The sequence below is a fragment of the Chlorocebus sabaeus genome, chromosome 21, assembly GCF_047675955.1.
Source record: "Chlorocebus sabaeus isolate Y175 chromosome 21, mChlSab1.0.hap1, whole genome shotgun sequence".
Taxonomy (NCBI): domain Eukaryota; kingdom Metazoa; phylum Chordata; class Mammalia; order Primates; family Cercopithecidae; genus Chlorocebus; species Chlorocebus sabaeus.
In genome coordinates this window covers 76,538,385-76,558,314 of record NC_132924.1, presented here as the reverse complement: position 1 = coordinate 76,558,314, position 19,930 = coordinate 76,538,385, and the positions used below count along the sequence as shown (strand labels likewise).

The following is a 19,930-nucleotide window of genomic DNA, read 5'->3' as shown; positions in this document are numbered from 1 at the left end:
AAAAGAAGATGTTTTCAATGAAATACTCTAAGAAGATTTCCAACATCATGAAAAGAGGGCACATCTTTGAAAGTCAAAAATACTTTCTTTGTATAGAAAGTCAGCCTGAGGTCTTCACATGTATAATATAGAAGACAATATGAATAAATTTTGTTACTAACAGTGATGTAGTCATAAGACTGGCTGCTTCACAGATGTGAGGGTGATCTGGCTGCGACATCTGTCGCTCCATTGATCACAAGGTTGATTCAGCTGATCTGGCTAGCTAGGCGGGTGTCCCCTTCCTCCCTCACCACTCCACGTGCATTCCTCCCAAAGCTGCATGCTGGGTGAAGAGGATGACCATCCCCAATAGAAGAGGACCAGTCTTTGGTGAAGGGTATACAAGTAACTGTGCTCCCTTGCTAGAACCTCCAAACAAGCTCTCAAGACTGGCTGCTTCCGGTTCTACTATATTATGAACTTGGAAATTATGGACTTTAGAAACAAGAAAAGACTAAGGAAGTATAACTCCTTTAATACTTCCTGAATTTAAAGATGATTTCCCAGCCGGGCACAGTGGCTTACGCCTGTAATCCCGGCACTTTGGGAGGCCAAGGTGGGTGGATCGCCTGAGGTCAGGAGTTCGAGACCAGCCTGGCCAACATGTTGAAACCCCGTCTCTACTAAAAATATAAAAATTAGCCAGGCATGGTGGTGCGCACCTGTTATCCCAGCTACTAGGGAGGCCGAGGCAAGAGACTCACTTGAACCCAGGAGGCAGAGGTTGCAGTGAGTCAAGATCACACCACTGCACTCTAGCCTGGGTGACAGCACAAGACTCCATCTCAAAAAATAAATAAATAAAAATGAAGATGGTTTCCCTGTGTTTTTCAGCAAAATCATGTTTGTCTTGCAAATTGGGAGCACATCGCAGACGGACAGCTGCAACAGTGACCTGAGTGGCCCCCACACTGTGGACAAGGCGGTGCTGCTGCAGTACAGCGTCAACAACGGGATCACCTGGCACGTCATCGCCCAGCACCAGCCAAAGGACTTCACACAAGCTCAGAGAGTGTCTTACAATGTCCCCCTGTAAGTGGCTCAAATGGAAAGGCATGGTCTCATGCACAATCCCTTTGTGAATCTCTGGGAATCACAATGCCACAAAACTAGGTGGTGGCAGAACCAAGACTAACCCAGATCTCCAGAGTGGTGTTACTACTTTTGATTAGGACAAGAAAGGCACAAATTAAAACAAGGAATAGGGACAAGAGGAAATAGACAATAATAACTAAATGCAAGGGCAGTTTTTGCCTATTTCCCTTGCTTTAACTAGTTTTTCTAGTCTTAGAAAACATTTATTTTCTGCTGGCATGCTAGTTTGAAATTTTACTGAGGTTAAGTAGTCATGTCAGTTTTGCTTTGCATTGTAAGCCCAGCTTCTAGCACAGTGTCTGTCACACAGAAAGCACTCCATGCTTGACTAAATATCTTTGGACATAATGGAACAAGTGAAAGGAGGGAGAGAGATGGAAAAGTTTTACAAGTCCTTGAGTAGCCAATAAAATTTGATGCTGCTCAGAATACTATGACTTAAACAAATCTGAATTCCATGCACAACATTTTGTTGATTTAGATTAGCCTATTATATATTTGACATCTAGAAGTCAAATACCAAAAAGTTCTGCTTCCTAATGTATAATCTCTTTGTCCCTCTGTCTGTGACCCAGGGAGGCACGAATGAAAGGAGTCTTACTGCGCTGGTGGCAACCACGCCACAATGGAACAGGTCATGATCAGTGGGCTTTGGACCATGTGGAGGTCGTCCTGTGAGTATCTGATACATGGCATCCCATGTCCATTTCAGAAAGGTCTGAAACTCCTTTGATATGGCATGCTCCTTAATTCAGTAAGAACCGTTTTTGATGAGAAGCCCCCACAGGAGCACTTTGGCTTACACTCCTTTGCAACTGCAAGCTATAGCTCAAGTCATCAGTGAAATAGCAAAGCCCCAAATGAAATGTACCTTAGAAAACCTCCATAAGCACAACATTTATTTAAGGATTGACAATATTGGTTAAATTGGATAAAACAAAAGTCTCCAGGTAAATGAAAAACCATGTCTTAAAGCAGATCTGGGTTGCCTTATAAAATGAAATGACATCCTTGAAGAGGAAGGATCTGTAGTGGGCAGTGTCTGAAGTGTTACTAACTAATGTGCCCAATTACAGACATTCTCCATTTAATGATGTGGGGGTTGCAACTAGAACAAAGAATTTGTGGTTTCAGATTCCTCCTGACCAATCCCAGCACCTAACAAGTTAAAGGTGTTTTTCCCTCTATATAATAAAGCTGTCACCACCCTCACCTGGCCGGGTTGACTGTTCCCTCACAGAGAGATGACTTGCTTTTTCTCTAACGATCTAGTTCCTGTAGAACTGGAATGCTTATGTCTCGACGGGTTCGGACTGATGGCTCCAAGTGGTTGGCAAGGAGAGGCGAATCTTCTCGGTAGATAGGTTCAAATGTTCATTCTGTTTACCAAATCCAAAATGAAATCAGTCCCTTGGCTGATTTCAGTCATTTTGCAAGCAAATTTAAGTGATTAATTGGTAGGAAAACTACCAGATTTGTTTTCGTTCAGTCATAGCCATGAGCTGAATTTTTCAGTCTTGAGCTAGCCCTCGTCTTAGTTTTCACTGAGGCACCTGCTTGCATGGCATCCATATCAACCCCCAAATCCAAGAGCAACCTGGTCCCCACACTAGCCTCCTGTGCGCGCTGCTGCTTTTGGACAACTTGCTGGGCTCTGCCTCCACAAGACAAAGTTGAAGTTTAAAGTAACAGTCCAGACTCATTTGAATCTAAATATGAGGCTGATGTTTTACTTAGATACTGATTTCCTCAGACTACGTTATTCCAGCAGAATAGCCTGGGTCCTGAAATGAATCTATGTACAGTAAGGTCATAGAGAGATGTCTACATAGACCAAAATCCAACCCCGGAACCATTTTGCCCTGGCTATTTGCCTTTCAGGACAGCACTTCTCAATCTGTTTGAACGTCAAAATCACTTGGGAAGCTTTTGAAAACATCAACGAATGTCCCAATGCCCAGGCCCATCCCTTTGGATGAGGCTTTAAATTGATCTGCAGTGGGAAATGGACATCATTCTTGTTTTAAAAGCAGCTCAGGTGATTCTAATAAACTAGTAGAGAATAAAATTAGAGTCAATAACCACTTCTTATCTTTCAAGCGGCTTGCCAATACAATTTGCATTATTGGGGCTCCCTGTGCCTGACAAAGCATTACCAACTCCTATGGAAACTTCAAAACCTGACAGTCCTCAAAAGACGGCAGGATACTAATCCTGTCCTTGAGTAAACACAATAATTTTTAACGTATCCCTGTGCCTGACAAAGCATTACCAACTCCTATGGAAACTTCAAAACCTGACAGTCGTCAAAAGACGGCAGGATACTAATCCCGCCCTTGAGTAAACACAATAATTTTTAACGTATCACACATTTAAGTAGATACTTTCATCCTGCCCAATCAATCAATTGCACTCATCTATTTTGGATTTCAGAGACATATCATCACCAGTAATTTCCTCACTTGTACTAAGATTAAAAAGCAGGGGCGAGGGGTTCAGAGGTGCCAATATACCAGCCAGTGTAAAAGCAACCCCTTCACATATTGGAAACAGAACTCTGTTCCTTGCTCCCTATCAACCTGCTGCCTCAGAGGTTCTCAGAGCACCGGCAGGAAGCCTCAGCACACAGCACCCAAGGAATCTCCCAGGTCACCTGGTGCTGGAATTAATGCTTATAAGCAACTACCAGCATCAAGCTCCATATTTTAAACACTTTGAAGAATTTGTCATCTACCAGGCTCATATCCTTATAAGTCTGTTCTTATCCTGCATTATTATCTCAAACTCTCAGAGCACTAAAACATTTTGAATGAGACAAGAGCATTGTTACATTTGCATGGTGTTGTATGCTTTGAATTTTATTCCAAGTCTTCTTTCAGGAATAACTTAAAAATTGTAACTTTATATATACCACCACATGCTTTTATGTATATATAACTGCAAAAGCAAATGCAGTCTCTTTAATGACATTTCAAAAATTTGTTAAAGGAATTCCTTTATTTTCCTGCTTTTTGAAGAAAAGAAATATCTCACAAAGCTGAGTTCAATAAATGAGTTGTTTTAAAAAATATATAATTACATGTTATATTTCCAGAACTATGTTTTTGATGTTTTGCTCTGATCTTATAGTTTAACATTTCTATATCACTCTACTCTTTCAAAGCACTTCTTTTCAAAAGAGCCACAAACAGTTTTAAGGCATTCATTCATTAATATGCAATTAGTAGCTCTATAATTACTTCAATTCATTCATTCATGTGATGAGCTCAAAATAAACAAGTTCCAGATAATTCAAAAAATTAAATATAATAGTTTTCCAGAGTGTCTTTCAATCACATGAGGCACAAAGAAGCTAGAGCCAAGGTTCATGTCATGATCACAAATATTCCTAATTGTAACTTTGCTCCAAAGGATGTATATTTAGAAATAGGTGGAATACTTCCATAAACCCCTATTAACTGAAAGCATTCTCTTAATTAACTGCACTTTTGTATCAGAACACTTGATTATTTGAACTAGCAATGTTAACTCCTCAAGCATGGCAGGGAGAGGAGCAGACTGAGGCTTGTATCTTAAGAGATACAAACGCTACCTAACTATGTTACAAACAGGGCTACTGATATGTTTTTGCAACTAATGGTTGGGGCATACATTTCACTTAGGAATTTTTAGAAATGTACTTCTTTTTTTAAGAGAAGGTTGGCTTTAATCTAACTTTATTACCATAGTTTCGCTTTTGTGCATGTGCACCAAGGACACATGCTAAAAACCCCTAGAAAGAAAAATTATGGTCATGCATGGTATCTTATATTGAGTTTAACCTCAGTACTGCCCATATTAACCAAGAAAACACAAGTTTAATGGGAACAAATTTAGCACTTTCAACAATATTTCAGGATTTAAGAGTGTATCCTAAATGAACAAGATTTGTAATATCTTTTTAATTAAATGGTTTAATTCTAAAATACTACATGTGGAAGGATTTGAGTTTCATAAATATGGACATACAGAATGACAAGCCCCACACCAAAAAGATGAAAACCTCCCTTTTAGCATTTAACAAGCAGTCTCTTATGCTTGTTTGAGAGTGTAATCTTCCCACTCTCATATTTTCCAATAAAATCTGCACATGAAAAGCATTTCACGATGATTAGCCCCTGCTAATCTGCCGTATAACAGAAGAACCGAATTGACAGATAATGTTTTTCCAGCCTCACTAGCTTACAAAAAGTCCTCATTCCATAAAGTCTGAATGATGTGGCATAACACGATCATTGACAATCAAGTGTCAGAAAAATAATTTCTCTGAATTCATTAGCTAGCATAGAATATTTATTTTTCAGTATATGTTTATGAATACATTGGGCAGATCCCTCACAAGATCCATGCTGGTGAGGTTCTTCTTAGGATAAAAGAGAATTTGTTGTCTTAACCATTTTTGTTGGGCACTCATACTTCTATCCTAAGAATCTCCCTCACCCAACTCGCATTTCATTCACACATCACATTTCCTGCGTACGTGTCTAAGTCACACCTGTCATGTGTATAATGAAGTGGGCCAATTTTTGCATGTGTACCTTGAAAGCAAACTGCTCAGTAAAAAGCCTTCATGAATGAATTGACTAAAAAGTGAATTATTACCACATTTACGGAGAACTGCAAACCTTATGTTGCTAACTATAGTCTTAAAAGCATTTATCAGTTTTTAAAATGAGTTCCATCGTGACCATCCCCTCATGCTATTCATTATCAAGATACTGTCACATTTTTGGCACAAATGATTTATGGAGATGAGCATATTACATTTGTTGCAAAGCATATTTGTCCTTTATTAAATTTGATTGTGTTATCTGACATAGAAGACTTCTGTATTTTTTAAAGCCCATTCCTTAATATATTCAGGAATTAGTATTTCCTACAATGTAAAATAATTGAAAATCAGATAATAAAATTAGTTATTAAGCTATTAATATTTATAATTTATATGCAACATTTATGCCAAATGTAGTACTACAGCTACATGTATCTTAACATATGGTTATGAGCAAATATTGCATGTTGCATTACATAGAAAAGTATATGTATATATTGGGTATAGAAGAATAAGAAATAACTTCTTGAATTTTTATTTTCAAAAGAGATGAAAAATCCTATATTGCGTCTAAACCTGATCAGACTTTTATGACTAATCACAGTGCTGCATGCATTGAAAGGCATTTTTTAACTTGTGTTATATTTCATTATTTGCTGTCATTGGTTTTCCACTAGAGTAAGGTAAGTCCTCCTTACTAAATCTGGGGAACTGTTTACTAATAAATAGTTTCATCAGTGTCACCAAACTTAACTGAGAAGTTTTGTAAAACACCTTTGCAACTAAAAAAAAAAAAAAAAAAAAAAAAACTATGAAAACATACTGGTACATACTGGAACATTTGAAACTTATATCCATGTAAATTCAGAGCCAGTCAAATTGCGATAAGTCCCTAATATATACAATATTGGGCACAACAGCATAGACCAGAGTGCTAGTCAGCATTTTGTCATTGGGCAACAGATTTGACCTAGATTCTCCTCTGTGCTTGACACTGTATTGGGTGCCTCTGAAGTACTCACAGTTGACAAATTTGTTATGAGGGACAGGGGAAAATAGAAATGTGTGCAAAAGATTCAGGGACTCTGATTACATGTAATGTCTTTTGAAAGACCTACTATGTTGAAGATGCATGAGGGTCCCTTGACTTACCAATTCTCCCCTAAGTTAATAACTGAATTGGCAGATGGAGTAGATGTGTTCATAATACTTACGAGTTCTAGATCTTGTCCTTAGGTAAGATTGGCCACTTTTAATATATACTTATATTTGTCCTCTGAGATACTTTAAAACTTAAGAAGGCAAAATGGTTATAATTTATTGAACATCTATATATAGTGCTAGAAGTTTTCATTTCATCCTTACAGCTCCTGAGGTGCACATTATTTGATATTATTCTCATCCCCATTTAGCAGAGAAATATGAAATCTTGAGTATGTGTGAGATATTTGTGCCTGCACTTACTTGTGTGTAGCCTTCCTGAAAATGCATGGCTTTTAAGTCAAATGTGTGGCATCCTCTATGCAGGCAAGTTTCAGTGATAGTTTGAATGGCAGCTTCCCATCTAACACTAACCAATATTTCTAAGATATGTTGAATAGTCCACTGGATTCTTATGTCTGCATTCATATAAATCATTATTCTACCATGTTTTGATAAATTACTGACAAGTAGAAATGACTATATTTCTATGAGCTCAAATTAGTATCAATTCTGTATCTCCTCCATTTCCTTTAGAATCTATTAAAAAATCAATTGAATTGTTTTCATAATAATAAATGAGCTAAGATTGTGTCTCCTTTGAAGAGTAACAGTTCAAGAGAGCACAGAGTCACTATTTACTCAAAGATCTTGCAATGGCCATATTTCCTATGCAGAAACAAGGAAACACTTTATAATTCTTTATGCCATCTAAGTCCCTAAACTCCTTTGGCAATAAAGAAAATTTACATTATCATTTCCAAGAAGCGTTTGTTGTTCATTCTCCCTTCTTTCAATGACTTATTCATAATGGGAGAATTTAAACATGGACCTAGTTCTACCCACAACCAAAGCAAATTGATATGTCAAGTGGCATAGTTGATGTGCCTTGGGATGAACATTACCTCTTTTTATTGAACTGAAAATAAAAATTACTTTCTCTGGTAATTGCAGTGAATAAATAAATCTTTAAAAGTTCATTGCACTTATTTCAGTTATAAGGTTATCTATAGCTGTACATCTAAATGTATCAAAAACAAAAAATAGGCTCACAGATATACTGCACACCAAAAAATGAGTAAATATAAGATAAACTTGTTAAAAATTCCCCTAATGCCCAATGCTGTTAGACATTTTAGAAGATACAATAACTGTGTAGGAACCATGTCAATTTATTAAGTGGTCTTAGAGGCAGACAGCATTTTGGTATAGCTTGCCACAGTGCTTGCATATGAAAGGCTCATAAACTGGAAATATCCACTTCATTACATTTTTATATTGACTCAACTGACTCAAAAGATTTTTATATTTCACATACCAATTACCAGCTAGTTTCCAGGATGCTTTGATAGTGTGTTTTTTTGGGTTTTTTGTTTGTTTGTTTTTTGAGACGGAGTCTTGCCATGTTGCCCCAGGCTAGAGTGCAGTGGCGCGATCTCGGCTCACTGCAACCTCTTCCTCCCAGGTTCAAGCAATTCTCCTGCCTCAGCCTCCCAAGTATCTGGGACTACAGAGGTGTGCCACAACACCCAGCTAATTTTTTGTATGTTTAGTAGAGATGGGGTTTCACTGTGTTAGCTGGATGGTCTTGATCTCCTGACCTCGTGATCCACCTGCCTCAGCCTCCCAAAGTGCTGGGATTACAGGCATGAGTCACTGCACCCGGCCGCCATTTTTAATATGACTGTATAAACACTAGGCATCTATAGCAAGTCCATTACTATATGTATATCAACATTGTCAGGGATCCAAAGATATGATACTGATGCATAAACGTATTCAGAATTAAAGAGCACCCAGGCCAGGCACAGTGGCCATGCTTGTAATCCCAGCACCTAGGGAGGCGAAGGAAACAGAATCACTTGAGGCCAGGAGTTCGAGACCAGCCTGGCTAACATAGCAAGACCCTATCTCTACCAAAAAAAAAATTTAAAAAATAAGAAATATGTTTAAAATATTTTAAGAAAAAATGTTATTAAAAAAAGAATATCCAATGACTCAAAATGTCCCCTAAATTGGTTGTAAGCTTCCACCTCGGAGTAGTTTTTAGGGCACTAAAGATCTGCAACCTGCTACTATTTATTTTCTCACCTACAAAGACAGAGACTTTCAATCAGCTCCATAATAAATAATTATATGGAGACATTGCTTTAAAGCTGTTAAGTAAGCATATCAAGTTTTGTTAAAACTAAATGTTATTTTGTTCCCATATATTAAGGTAACTTTCATGTCAATCTAGGTTGCATTGAGATAACAAAATATCTTGAGTGTTCTAAGTTTATCTTTTTTTGATGTAAAATATTTTAACTATTTTAAATTCTCTTTGAGTACCTTATATCTTTAAACGTGTTTTAACAGAATAATTTTCATTGCTTTAACTTTGCAATTATTCCTTATAGTTAAAGAGTAATGATTTACCACAGGAATCCAATCAGTAAGTCACCATAAGTTCAACAATCATGCCTTGACCACACACGCATGAGTCAGGCAGGAGGCTCAGTGCCATGGTGCGGGGGTGGGGGGAGTTGGGGAACTGGCCCCCATACCAACAAAAGTTTAGTTGTGGGGAGCCAAGATACGAATACAAACTCCTTCAAAGCAAGATATGAGCACTCTGAGAGTTCAAAGTAGAAAAAAAAAAGTTCACTTATGGAGGGAGTAAACAATAAAGAAAATGTAATACTTGAACACGTGGAATCTAGGAAGTGATGTTGACAGCTGGCCAATGAGGCGGGTAGAAAGGACTCAAGGCATTTGAGTAGAGCGGTTTGTATAGGAATGTAGAAAAAGAAAGGGCAGAATAAGATTAAGCATGAAGAGGACTTGAAATGTCTGTTTAAGTTGGCTTACCTGTTGCTCCATAGATAAGAGGATTCTGCATGGTTTTGGGCAATGTGAGGCCAATGTTTCATGAAAAGTTTACTGAATCTGGTGGTGTGCAAAATCAATTGCATGTATGTGTAGGAAGGTATACATGCACATGTATACAATTATGCATTCAGTTATACTTTCTTAGTATTTCAGGGGTTTCCTTTCAGTGGAGTTTTTTTTTTTTTTTTTCATAAAAGGAAAAAAATTAAGTTAAGGAGGCTAGTTCAAGGGGCCACTATAATAGCTCGGGAAAAGAACTATAAGGTGACCGAGGATGCTGGCAGTAAGACAGCAAGTGCCAGTCCCAAGATTTTGTGAGTAAAGGAGTAACAGGATAATTTTTCTTGACACTTGATTAGTTCAGTACCTTAATTCCTTGGGGTTTTTTTTTTTTTTTGGTAACTCAATTTTACACAGGCAGCAGTTAGTACTTATAGCAGCTAATAAATGGATAAATTTGTGTCATTCAACTATGACACTGAAACTGATCAACTTAGTTGATACATGTAGTATTGCCACATGGAGGGGATAGGAGGGGGAGGATAGTAAACCTGCATAAAGACAAAACTTGATTTTTTAAAATATTTTTCTCTACAATGTCTTCAGGATATATTCTTTGTTTCCATTTTATTGTTTCTAGCATTTTTATATTATTGAAATCTAGGAGGGGATGTTATTAGTACCTTTTTTATTTTATAAAATATATATCAATTTGACATCTATCAGTATTTTAGCACAGATGCTATTGCTTTTTGATTATACATATTTGATGAAATTCAATTTATGTCTTTTCCTTTGAAATGTTTTATTATAAATTTTCTTTTCTAATGATCAAACTATAAAAGTATCTTGTTTTAAAGTTTATATTTTACAAGTGCTAGTATAATATACCTAAGTATAATATCTATTATACTAGGTAAAACATCATTTTACACCTTACCAGCATATTGATGATTGATAATGCAGATTATACTGCTCAGGACCAAATTACCCTTTCCCTCTCTCTTACCCTAACTCAAGTTCATGTCATATCGATCTTTATGTTGGAATCACATCACATGACATTATGTGCATTTTATGTTTTCATGGAATTAGGAAGAAAAGGCTTTGGGACCATGAGGAAACTCAGTGAATTTGGAAAATACTGATAGGCTCACTCTTATAAACCACATATTGATGCCACATATGGAGATATTGTCACTCAGGTCAGAGTGTGAGAATATGATCCTTTCAGTGATGTTATAGCTCACGATCCTTTTTAAAGGACCATGCCAAAACATTAACAGCTATCACTACTAGTATTGTACAGTTTCCTACAGGATCCTGAAATCCATCTTCAGTATTTTTATCAGCTTCACACACAGCCTGTATGTATAAATGTATGTATGCACATATGTGGGGGGATACATACATACATATTTACAATTATACATTTGGTTACACTTTCTTAGTATTTTATGACCTCTTCTCAGTGGAGTGTCTCTTTCCTGAGGCCATGTTTATAAAATATAACCCAGATGCTTATGGTTTGAGGAAGACAAGAGAATCCAACATTCTGAGAAAAACTGACCTCCTTATTTTGTTCCATGAGACTGCATGAACTAGGAGGTCAAGCTGATCCAGCTAACAGTGTTTCTTTTTGTTTGTTTTTTAAGCTTCAAATGAGAATGTTTGCTAAAGGAACCAGATTATTTTTCCTCCTTGTTAAAGATATATTTAAATAAGGCAATGGGTATAGTGCACACTTCTCAAATGAAATGTACCCAAGTAAGTATTTTCAGGAAGCATTCAAGAATAAAATAAAATGCAAAACAGTTTCAGTTTGCTATGAATCAAGAGAATTTGGCATATTTTCTGGTTCAGAGCTCACTCATGAAAAGACAGGGATTTCTTCAAGGCCAGAGGCAGTGAGCATAGGTCCCAGCCTTCAGTTCCTCTGACCCTGGGTGGTCATGTGAGCTTGACCTATTAACCCTGAACATTTTCAAATAAATATCAGAGTAACTTAGGACCTAGAATAGATTGCACATTCAATGATGGGACTTACATGCTCTTTCTCCTTTCCCTCCCTGCCTCTATCCTGTTTGATTTTAACAGCACTCGCAAACAAAATTACATGATGAATTTTTCACGACAACATGGGCTCAGGCACTTCTACAACAGAAGACGAAGGTCACTTAGGCGATACCCATGAAGAATCAAAAAGTTTATTTTTTTTCTTCCAACATGTGATGTGTTGCTCTCCATTCTTTTACATCTCGCACTGCATCTGATATCAGGAAATATCCATGAAGGACTTGGTGATTACCTGAAAGCCCTTCTCAAGACCGAGTGTACACCACTTTCCCACACTGTGAACTAATGACAAGTGACTTATTTGCTCATAAGTAAATGTCTTCATGTTGATGTGTCCGTGAAAGTTGTGATCTGTCATAATATCGGTTACAGTGGCAGTATTGACAATAAGAAACACTTTAACAGAAAAACAAAGTTTAAGCACAAAAAAATTAAGAGATTTTATGTTTAAAATGGCATTTAGCACAGTATTTAACATTCTTGGTCACAAAGCTATTTAAGTGGACTGTATTTCAGCTATGTCTCATGTTTTATATGATTAAATTATCATTGTTTGTCCCTTATGTATTCTATTCTACAATATAACACATTGAAACTGTATTTACTTGTTATGTTGTAATATTTTGCTGCTGAATTTGGGGCTACTTATATTCTGCAGAAAATTAATTAAAATGCCTATTCAAGAAGATAGTGGTAAAGATATTGTATCTCCTTTAATATACTCCTTAAAAATGTATGTTGGTTTAGCGTTGTTTTGTGGATAAGAAAAATGCTTGACCCTGAAATATTTTCTACTTTAAATTGTGGACGAAGACCCTATCTCCCACAAATAAGTTCCCATTTCCTTGCCTAAAGATTTTTTTTAAGTGTTCTGTGGCTGATTTACTAACAGTAACTGCCATTTTGTGTCTGTGATAACAGAGTGATTTGTAAAATAGTGGTTGTTTTTTCATTGTGTTTTCTTCGTGGATTGTTTTCTCTGCGGGTCATATTCATGCCTTCTGATGAAGTTGTACCAACACCAGCAACATTATAATGGCCCTGTAGCTCTGAACGCTATTTGTGTAACTGAAAGGTTGCACTCTAGGGAGAACCAAGCTAAAAGCCCATGCTTAAATAAAAATTATGTCCAAAAGCCACTGAAGTTCATTGGTCTTCATTCATTTGCAATTAAATTTGATGTAAGATTTGTAAGCCTGGTCAGTTTGGAAATTATGATGTCAAATATTTGCACCAGTTTTTTGTTTCATCATTGATAATAGCAATTATGAAGCCACACTTTCAATTTAGCCATTTTTCTCTTATTCACCTTTTTCTGCTAATTACTCTGTAATTACGCTAAGAAAAGTCAATAGATAATTCCAATAGTGACTTCACTCCTGAGAATTTTGTTACTGCTAACGCTTGTCTGATCATAAGCACTCATGTGTTCATTGGGTAAATATTTATTGAGTGTCTGCTATGGTCCAGGCACTGTGCTAAGTGTTGAGGATAAAATGGTCATTGAAACATTTTCCCTTCTTGATTTTAACATCTACAAAATAAAAAGTATGTTAATATCATTGATTTTTTTTTTTTTTTTTTACTTTCAAGAGGAGGAAAAAATAAGAAAAAACTTAAAACTAGAGTTTTCAGCAATGGCAAACTTTCTCAATACTTTTGACCCCTATAATGCTAAGCCTAAATACTCCTACAGTGAATGAATTAATATTTTAAAGAACAAATACACCCACTGGAGAACAGCACCTTTTAAAACACTTAAATGTGAAAGAAATAACTGATTTCAGAAGATTCGTCCTACCATGGCCCACTTTAGTCATTTTATGTATGCAATCCTTCATCAAATATCTATTAAGGGATACTATGTGCCAAGCACAGGCAAGGGCACTAGAGATGGATTAGTGAACAAAAGGAGACACCATTGAGTCACAGTAGAGGAGGAAGGTATTTACTAATAATCACACAAATAAACGGATAACTGGGTAAATACCTCATTAAGCACTAAATATTCTTTTGATAAGCATCTGTTAAACATCTACTATACTAATGTACATTATTTGGGAATGAAACATGGTTCTCTTTCTCAATGTATAGTCTAGACCAAAACTCAGAAATACCAACTAATACATACAATACGAAGAAGAAGGTGCTGCCATAGACATGTATTTTGGGTCTAATGGGCACATGTAAACATCCAGACTGGGCAACATAATGACACCCTGTCTCTACAAAAAAAAAAAAAAAAAACTGAAAATTAGCTGGGCACGGTGGCATGCACTGTAGTCCTAGGTACTCAGGAGGCTGAGGTGGGAGGATCTGGCCTCAACCAAGCCCAGAAGGTAGAGGATGCAGTAATCTGTGATCACACCACTGCACTCCAGCCTGGGCGAGAGAGCAAGATCCTGTCCCAAAGAAAAGTAAAAAATAAAAAATTTGCAAGTGATATCATACTTAGTGGTGAAAAACTGGATGCTTTCTTTCTAAATTGAAGAATAAAACAAGGTATTTCCTTTTACCACTTCTATTCAACATTGTACTAAAGAGTCTAGCCAGAGCAATAAGGTTAGAAAAAGAAAAGGCATCCGGATTCAAAAGTAACACGTCAAACTCTTTATTGGAAAACAACATGATTATTTGCATAGAAAAGCCCACAGAATCTATGAAAAACTACTAGAACTAATAATTGGGCTTTCTAAGATTACAGGATACAGAATCAATATACAAAGATCAATTGTTCTTCATTGTTGATGGGAATGTAAATTAGTAAAGCCATTACAAAAAATGGTATAAAAGTTCCTCAAGAAACTAAAAATAGTACTATCATATGACCAAGAATACCACTTCTAGGTATATATCGAAAGGAACTAAAAGCAGTAGGTCAAAGGGATATCTGCAATCCCATGTTCATTGTAGCACTATTCACTCAATAGCCAAGAGATGGAATCAACCTAAGCGTCCATCAATGGATGAATGGATAAAGAAAACGTGGGCCTGGGCGCGGTGGCTCATGCCTGTAATCCCAGTACTTTGGAGGCCTAGGCAGGCAGATCGCTTGAGGCCAAGAGTTCGAGACCAGCCTGGTCAACATAGTGAAACCTTGTCTCTACTAAAACTACAAAAATTTGCCAGGCATGATGGTGTGGGCCTGTGATCCCACCTACTCATGAGGCTGAGGTGCAAGAATCACTCGAATCCAGGAGGTGGAGGTTGCCTTGAACCAAGATGGCACCACTACACTCCAGCCTAAGTGACAGAGCTAGCCTCTGTTCCCCGCCTCCCTCCCCCCAAAAAAAGAAAATGTGGTATGTATACACAATTGAATACTATTTAACCTTAAAAACGAAGGAAATCCTACCACTTGTGACAGCTGTTGGATGAATCTAGAGAACATTATGCTAAGTGAAATAAGCCAAGCACAGAAAGACAAACATTGCACGATCTCACTTATATGTGAAACCTAATAAAGCTGAACTCCTACAAGTCGAAAGTAGATCAATGGTTACCAGAGGCTGGGGCTAGGTACCGGGTGGGGAAGGAGGGAATGCAGAGTTGTTGATCAAAGGATACAAAATTTCAAATAGACAAGAAGAATAAGTTTTGAGATCTGTTACACAGCAAAGTGACTATAGTCAATAATTATTGTATATTTCAAAACAATTAACAGTAAATTTCCAATGTCTTACTATGAAAAATGATAGTTGAGGTGAAGGATATGTTAATTAGCTTGATTTAATCCTGCCACATTGTATACATATATCAAAACACTGTACCCCATAAATGTGTACAACTATGATTTGTCAAAAGATCAATTGCAACTTTGTGCAATGGCAGTATCATAGCCAGTGGGATTTATCCAAAGCACAATTATTGCTAGTTGAAAAGATCATTGTATTTCTATATACTAGCAATGAACAAATGTGTTTTTTTAAACTCTTCTTAAACATTTGTTAATTTATATTAAGTGTGAGCCAAAGTAATAGCACAAGTGACTAATAATTAAAATGACAAACCAGGAATGGTGGCTCACACCTATATCATAGCACTTTAGGAGGCTGAGACAGGAGGATAGCTTGAGCCCAAGAGTTTGAGACCAACCTGGGCAACATAGGATTCAAACTGCTCACCTACAAAATATAGTAATAAAGACAAAAAGTAACTATGCATGTATGTATTGTTCAGGAAAAAAAATCAGCTGTTATTAAAAGAATTCCAGTTCAGAGGTGAGAGGGTTTGTCACGATTACTGTTTCTTCCATGTAGTCCTTTGGGTGTTTACTATAAATAAATGGGTACAGTTGTTTTTTTTTTTTAAATAATAATCCACCATGGCTGTAAACTGATGCTGCCTTTATAGACATGGGAGACCATGCAATGACAATGGGAGTGTCTGCCACTCTCCAGTGGCCCTACTACCATATTCCAGTGCCTGGATCTCCCATCCCAGAATTCATGCCAGTGCAGCCAAGAAGGAGAAGATAATGTCTGGAAAATATAACTTTTTTATGGAGAGAGTACTGGTAGAATAATATATGGAGATATATAAGTGAATAATAAAAAGGCACAGAAATGTGTGTAAGAAATATTGCCTCATAAACCTACAAACAGTAAACTAACTCATATCAAAGTTTTTACAATACCCCCTTAATGTTACTAACCATAGAAAGCAGACATAATGAGACAAGTCAGACATTTTTTAACACCTCTACAATCACCTTAACAGAAACTAAACAGCTCCCTTAAAGGCTAAGAAAGAAACTCAGTCACTATTAATTCTAACACAATTTCATATCGACACTTTAAGAGATTTCAAGTTGGTTCTTCGCTCTGCCTCTAAATTTCCTAACTGTAACAAAATACTTATGTTCTAGCACCTTCTATGTGTGGAGCTTGATAAAATACCAGAGAAGGAAAGCTGTCTTTTGGTCCCTCTACCTAAGACACACCCTGATGTGGTTTGGCTGTGCCCCTACCCAAATCTCATCTTGAATTGTAACTCCCGCAATTCCCACTTGTCGTGGGAGGACCCAGTGGGAGGCAACTGAATCATGGGGGCGGGTCTTTCCCATGCTATTCTGGTGACAGTGAATATGTCTCTTGAGATTTGATGTAAAAGGGGATCCTGCACAAGCTCTCTTCTCTTGTCTGCCATCATGTGAGACTGCCTTTTACCTTCCACCATGATTGTGAGGCCTCCCCAGCCACATGGAACTGTAAGTCCAATAAATCACTTTCTTTTCTAAATTGCCCAGTCTCAGGTATGTCTTTATCAGCAGCATAAAAATGGACTAATACACACCTTCATGCAGCCAGAACTCTGTTCAAATTCCCACACCATGAAAACCAGCTTCATCCCCAGTCCTACAGATTAACCAACTCTCATAATGGAAAGAGAAAAGGTAGGCATTTACTTACAGTGGTAGGCATTTACACATCTCACAAAAATTGTTAATATAATGATTACATAATAATGTAACTGTAATTTTTCCCTGAGGGATTTATATTTTAGCAAGTAGTGTTAAACTTCCAGAACTGTTTCAAGATCTAAAAGAATGAGTTTTTGGGCCGGGCGCGGTGGCTCAAGCCTGTAATCCCAGCACTTTGGAAGGCCGAGATGGGCGGATCACGAGGTCAGGAGATCAAGACCATCCTGGCTAACACAGTGAAACCCCGTCTCTACTAAAAAATACAAAAACCTAGCCGGGCGAGGTGGTGGGCGCCTGTAGTCCCAGCTACTCGGGAGGCTGAGGCAGGAGAATGGCGTAAACCCGGGAGGCGGAGCTTGCAGTGAGCTGAGATCCGGCCCCTGCACTCCAGCCTGGGCGGCAGAGCGAGACACTGTCTCAAAAAAAAAAAAAAAAAAAAAGAATGAGTTTTTAATGGAGAAACTTTGGGTATTTAGGTAATTGAGATGGGTATTTAGGTAACTGAGGTGGGTATTTAGGTAATTGAGGTGGGTATTTTAGCAAAATAGCTTTGTCAATCACCATGGCAACTGAAGTCTTCCATTTGGATGGATCAGACACTGAGTTGCTAGTCCAGTGACACAAGTTCCAGGGCCCACCTTCCTGTAAGACTTTGACCTACAGGTTAGTCCACTAGATCTCTTTCAAACTCAGTGCACACAAACGCTCAGCATTTGATAATTTAAATACCTCCTATGGCACATCTGCCCTGCCCTGCTCATGCTGGCCTGGTAGAGGAGCCTGTAAAACCAGGAAAATAGACCTGATTCTCAGCTGAAAGAGATATTGAGGAGCTGCCTAAGCCAGAGATAATGTGTTAGTTACACCTATTCCTTGGGCAACACTCTCATCCCAAGTCATTATTACCTCCCATGCTGCTTGGGATTGGGGCAGATCCAGGTTTTGGTGGGCTATTAACTTACATAATTTGGTAGAATCTCTGTAAGGGAAAAAAAAAAAAACCCTCAATATGAGAAAAAAAATTAGGTCCAAACGTGAATACTTAAAATGAGAAAAAAAATCACAACATGTTACAAATTTATAAATATTGAAAAATTGACAAATTTCATAAATACTATCTGGAACTGCCAGACTTCATCAAGAAAAAAATGGACCAGTAACCAAGATGTCTGGCAGGCCGAGGTGGGCAAATCACTTGAGGTCAGGAGTTTGAGAGCAGCCTGGACAACATGGTGAAACCCCGTCTATACTGGAAAAAAAATAAGAAAAAAAAGAAAGAAAGAAATTAACCCAGCATGGTGGTGGGCGCCTGTAGTCCCAGCTACTCGGAAGGCTGAGGCATGAGAATCGCTTGAACCCGGGAGGCGCAGGTTGCAGTGAGCCAAGATTGCATCACTGCACTCCAACTTGGAAGCTGGGTGACAGAGTGAGACCCTGTCGAAAAAAGAAAAAAGAAAAAGAAACCAAAGAAGTCATCCAATATACATATAAAATACGTAACTTTACACACCAATGAACTCCCTATTACTTATTTGAAGAACTAATAACTAGAAGTTTCTGAATTTGAAAGGATCTATAAATCTACAGATCTAAAAAGCTCAGCAAACTTCAATCAGGATAAACACAAAGAAACCTTTTTAAAATTTGGCTTCCCTGGAGGAGGCACCACTTTCTCTAGTGATGGCCTTGCCCTTTCCTTCTTCTGGTTTTCTGCCTAATGTTTTGTTTGTATTTTCTCAGTCTACTTGTTGATAATAATCACTAGAGTAGCCAACATTTGGTCTCCTGCTGCATCCATTCTGGTCCTTTCCAATTCATTTTGCAAGCAGTGATGTGGTGGATCTTTTCAAACTGTAAATACGATCATGTCATCTCCTGTTCAACCTCTTCAAAGAGTTCACATTGACCCGGCACAGTGGGTCACACCTGAAATCTCAGCACTCTGGGGGGCTGGGGCAGGCAAATCACCTGAGGTCAGGAGTCTGAGACCAGCCTGGCCAATATGGTGAAACCCCGTCTCTACTAAAAATACAAAAATTAGCTGGGCATGGTGGCAGGTGCCTGTAATCCCAGTTACTCGGGAGGCTGAGGCAGGAGAATCACTTGAACCTGGAAGGCAGAGTTTGCAGTGAGCCGAGAACTGGCCCTGCCTTCCTCTCCAGCTGTATCTTATGCCACTCTACCCTTTGTGCTCCATCCACCTGAGCCTTCTTCAGGCTTGTTTCTGTCTTTCCAATGTGCAATGCCACTTGCACTTACAGAGCATTTGGAGGTGCTGGCTCCTCACCCTACCTCCACCCCTTTATCTGACTGACTCCTAATGTTTGACATCCCACCCTTTCCTGATCTGGATTGAGTTTTTTCATTTAAATGTGCTCATACTTCTGGATTTTTTTTTTTTTTTTTTTTTTTTTTTTTTTTTTTTTTTGCCTTTAGAGCATTTATCCAAGTTGGTAGTTACAGTCTTATCAGTGTAATTATCTAACCAAACTCTGGCCTCTCCTCTGCAGTTAGTCTGTAAATTCCATGTGAGCAACTTACCCGTGCAATCTCAATGCCTGCCACATGGTATTTGAAAAATTAACAGTTATTAAAATAATAAATGAATCTATAAGTATTTTTTAAAAATTTAT

General features: G+C 37.8%; 1 protein-coding gene and 1 pseudogene across 2 annotated transcripts in view; both read left to right on the top strand.

Annotated features, from left to right (window-relative positions):
* RELN (reelin) overlaps window positions 1–13,014 on the top strand; it is a 516,825-nt gene extending 503,811 nt beyond the window's left edge. For both annotated transcript variants that reach the window (XM_073009223.1, XM_007982474.3), the window contains 3 exons: window positions 877–1,074; window positions 1,713–1,811; window positions 11,897–13,014. In XM_073009223.1, coding sequence (XP_072865324.1) covers window positions 877–1,074; window positions 1,713–1,811; window positions 11,897–11,993 — 394 coding nt within the window. In that variant the 3' untranslated portion in view covers window positions 11,994–13,014. The remainder of the gene's footprint in view (window positions 1–876; window positions 1,075–1,712; window positions 1,812–11,896) is intronic.
* A 2,674-nt stretch (window positions 13,015–15,688) lies between these two features.
* On the top strand, window positions 15,689–15,818 carry LOC140709746 (U4 spliceosomal RNA; annotated as a pseudogene).
* The last annotated feature ends 4,112 nt before the right edge of the window (window positions 15,819–19,930 follow it).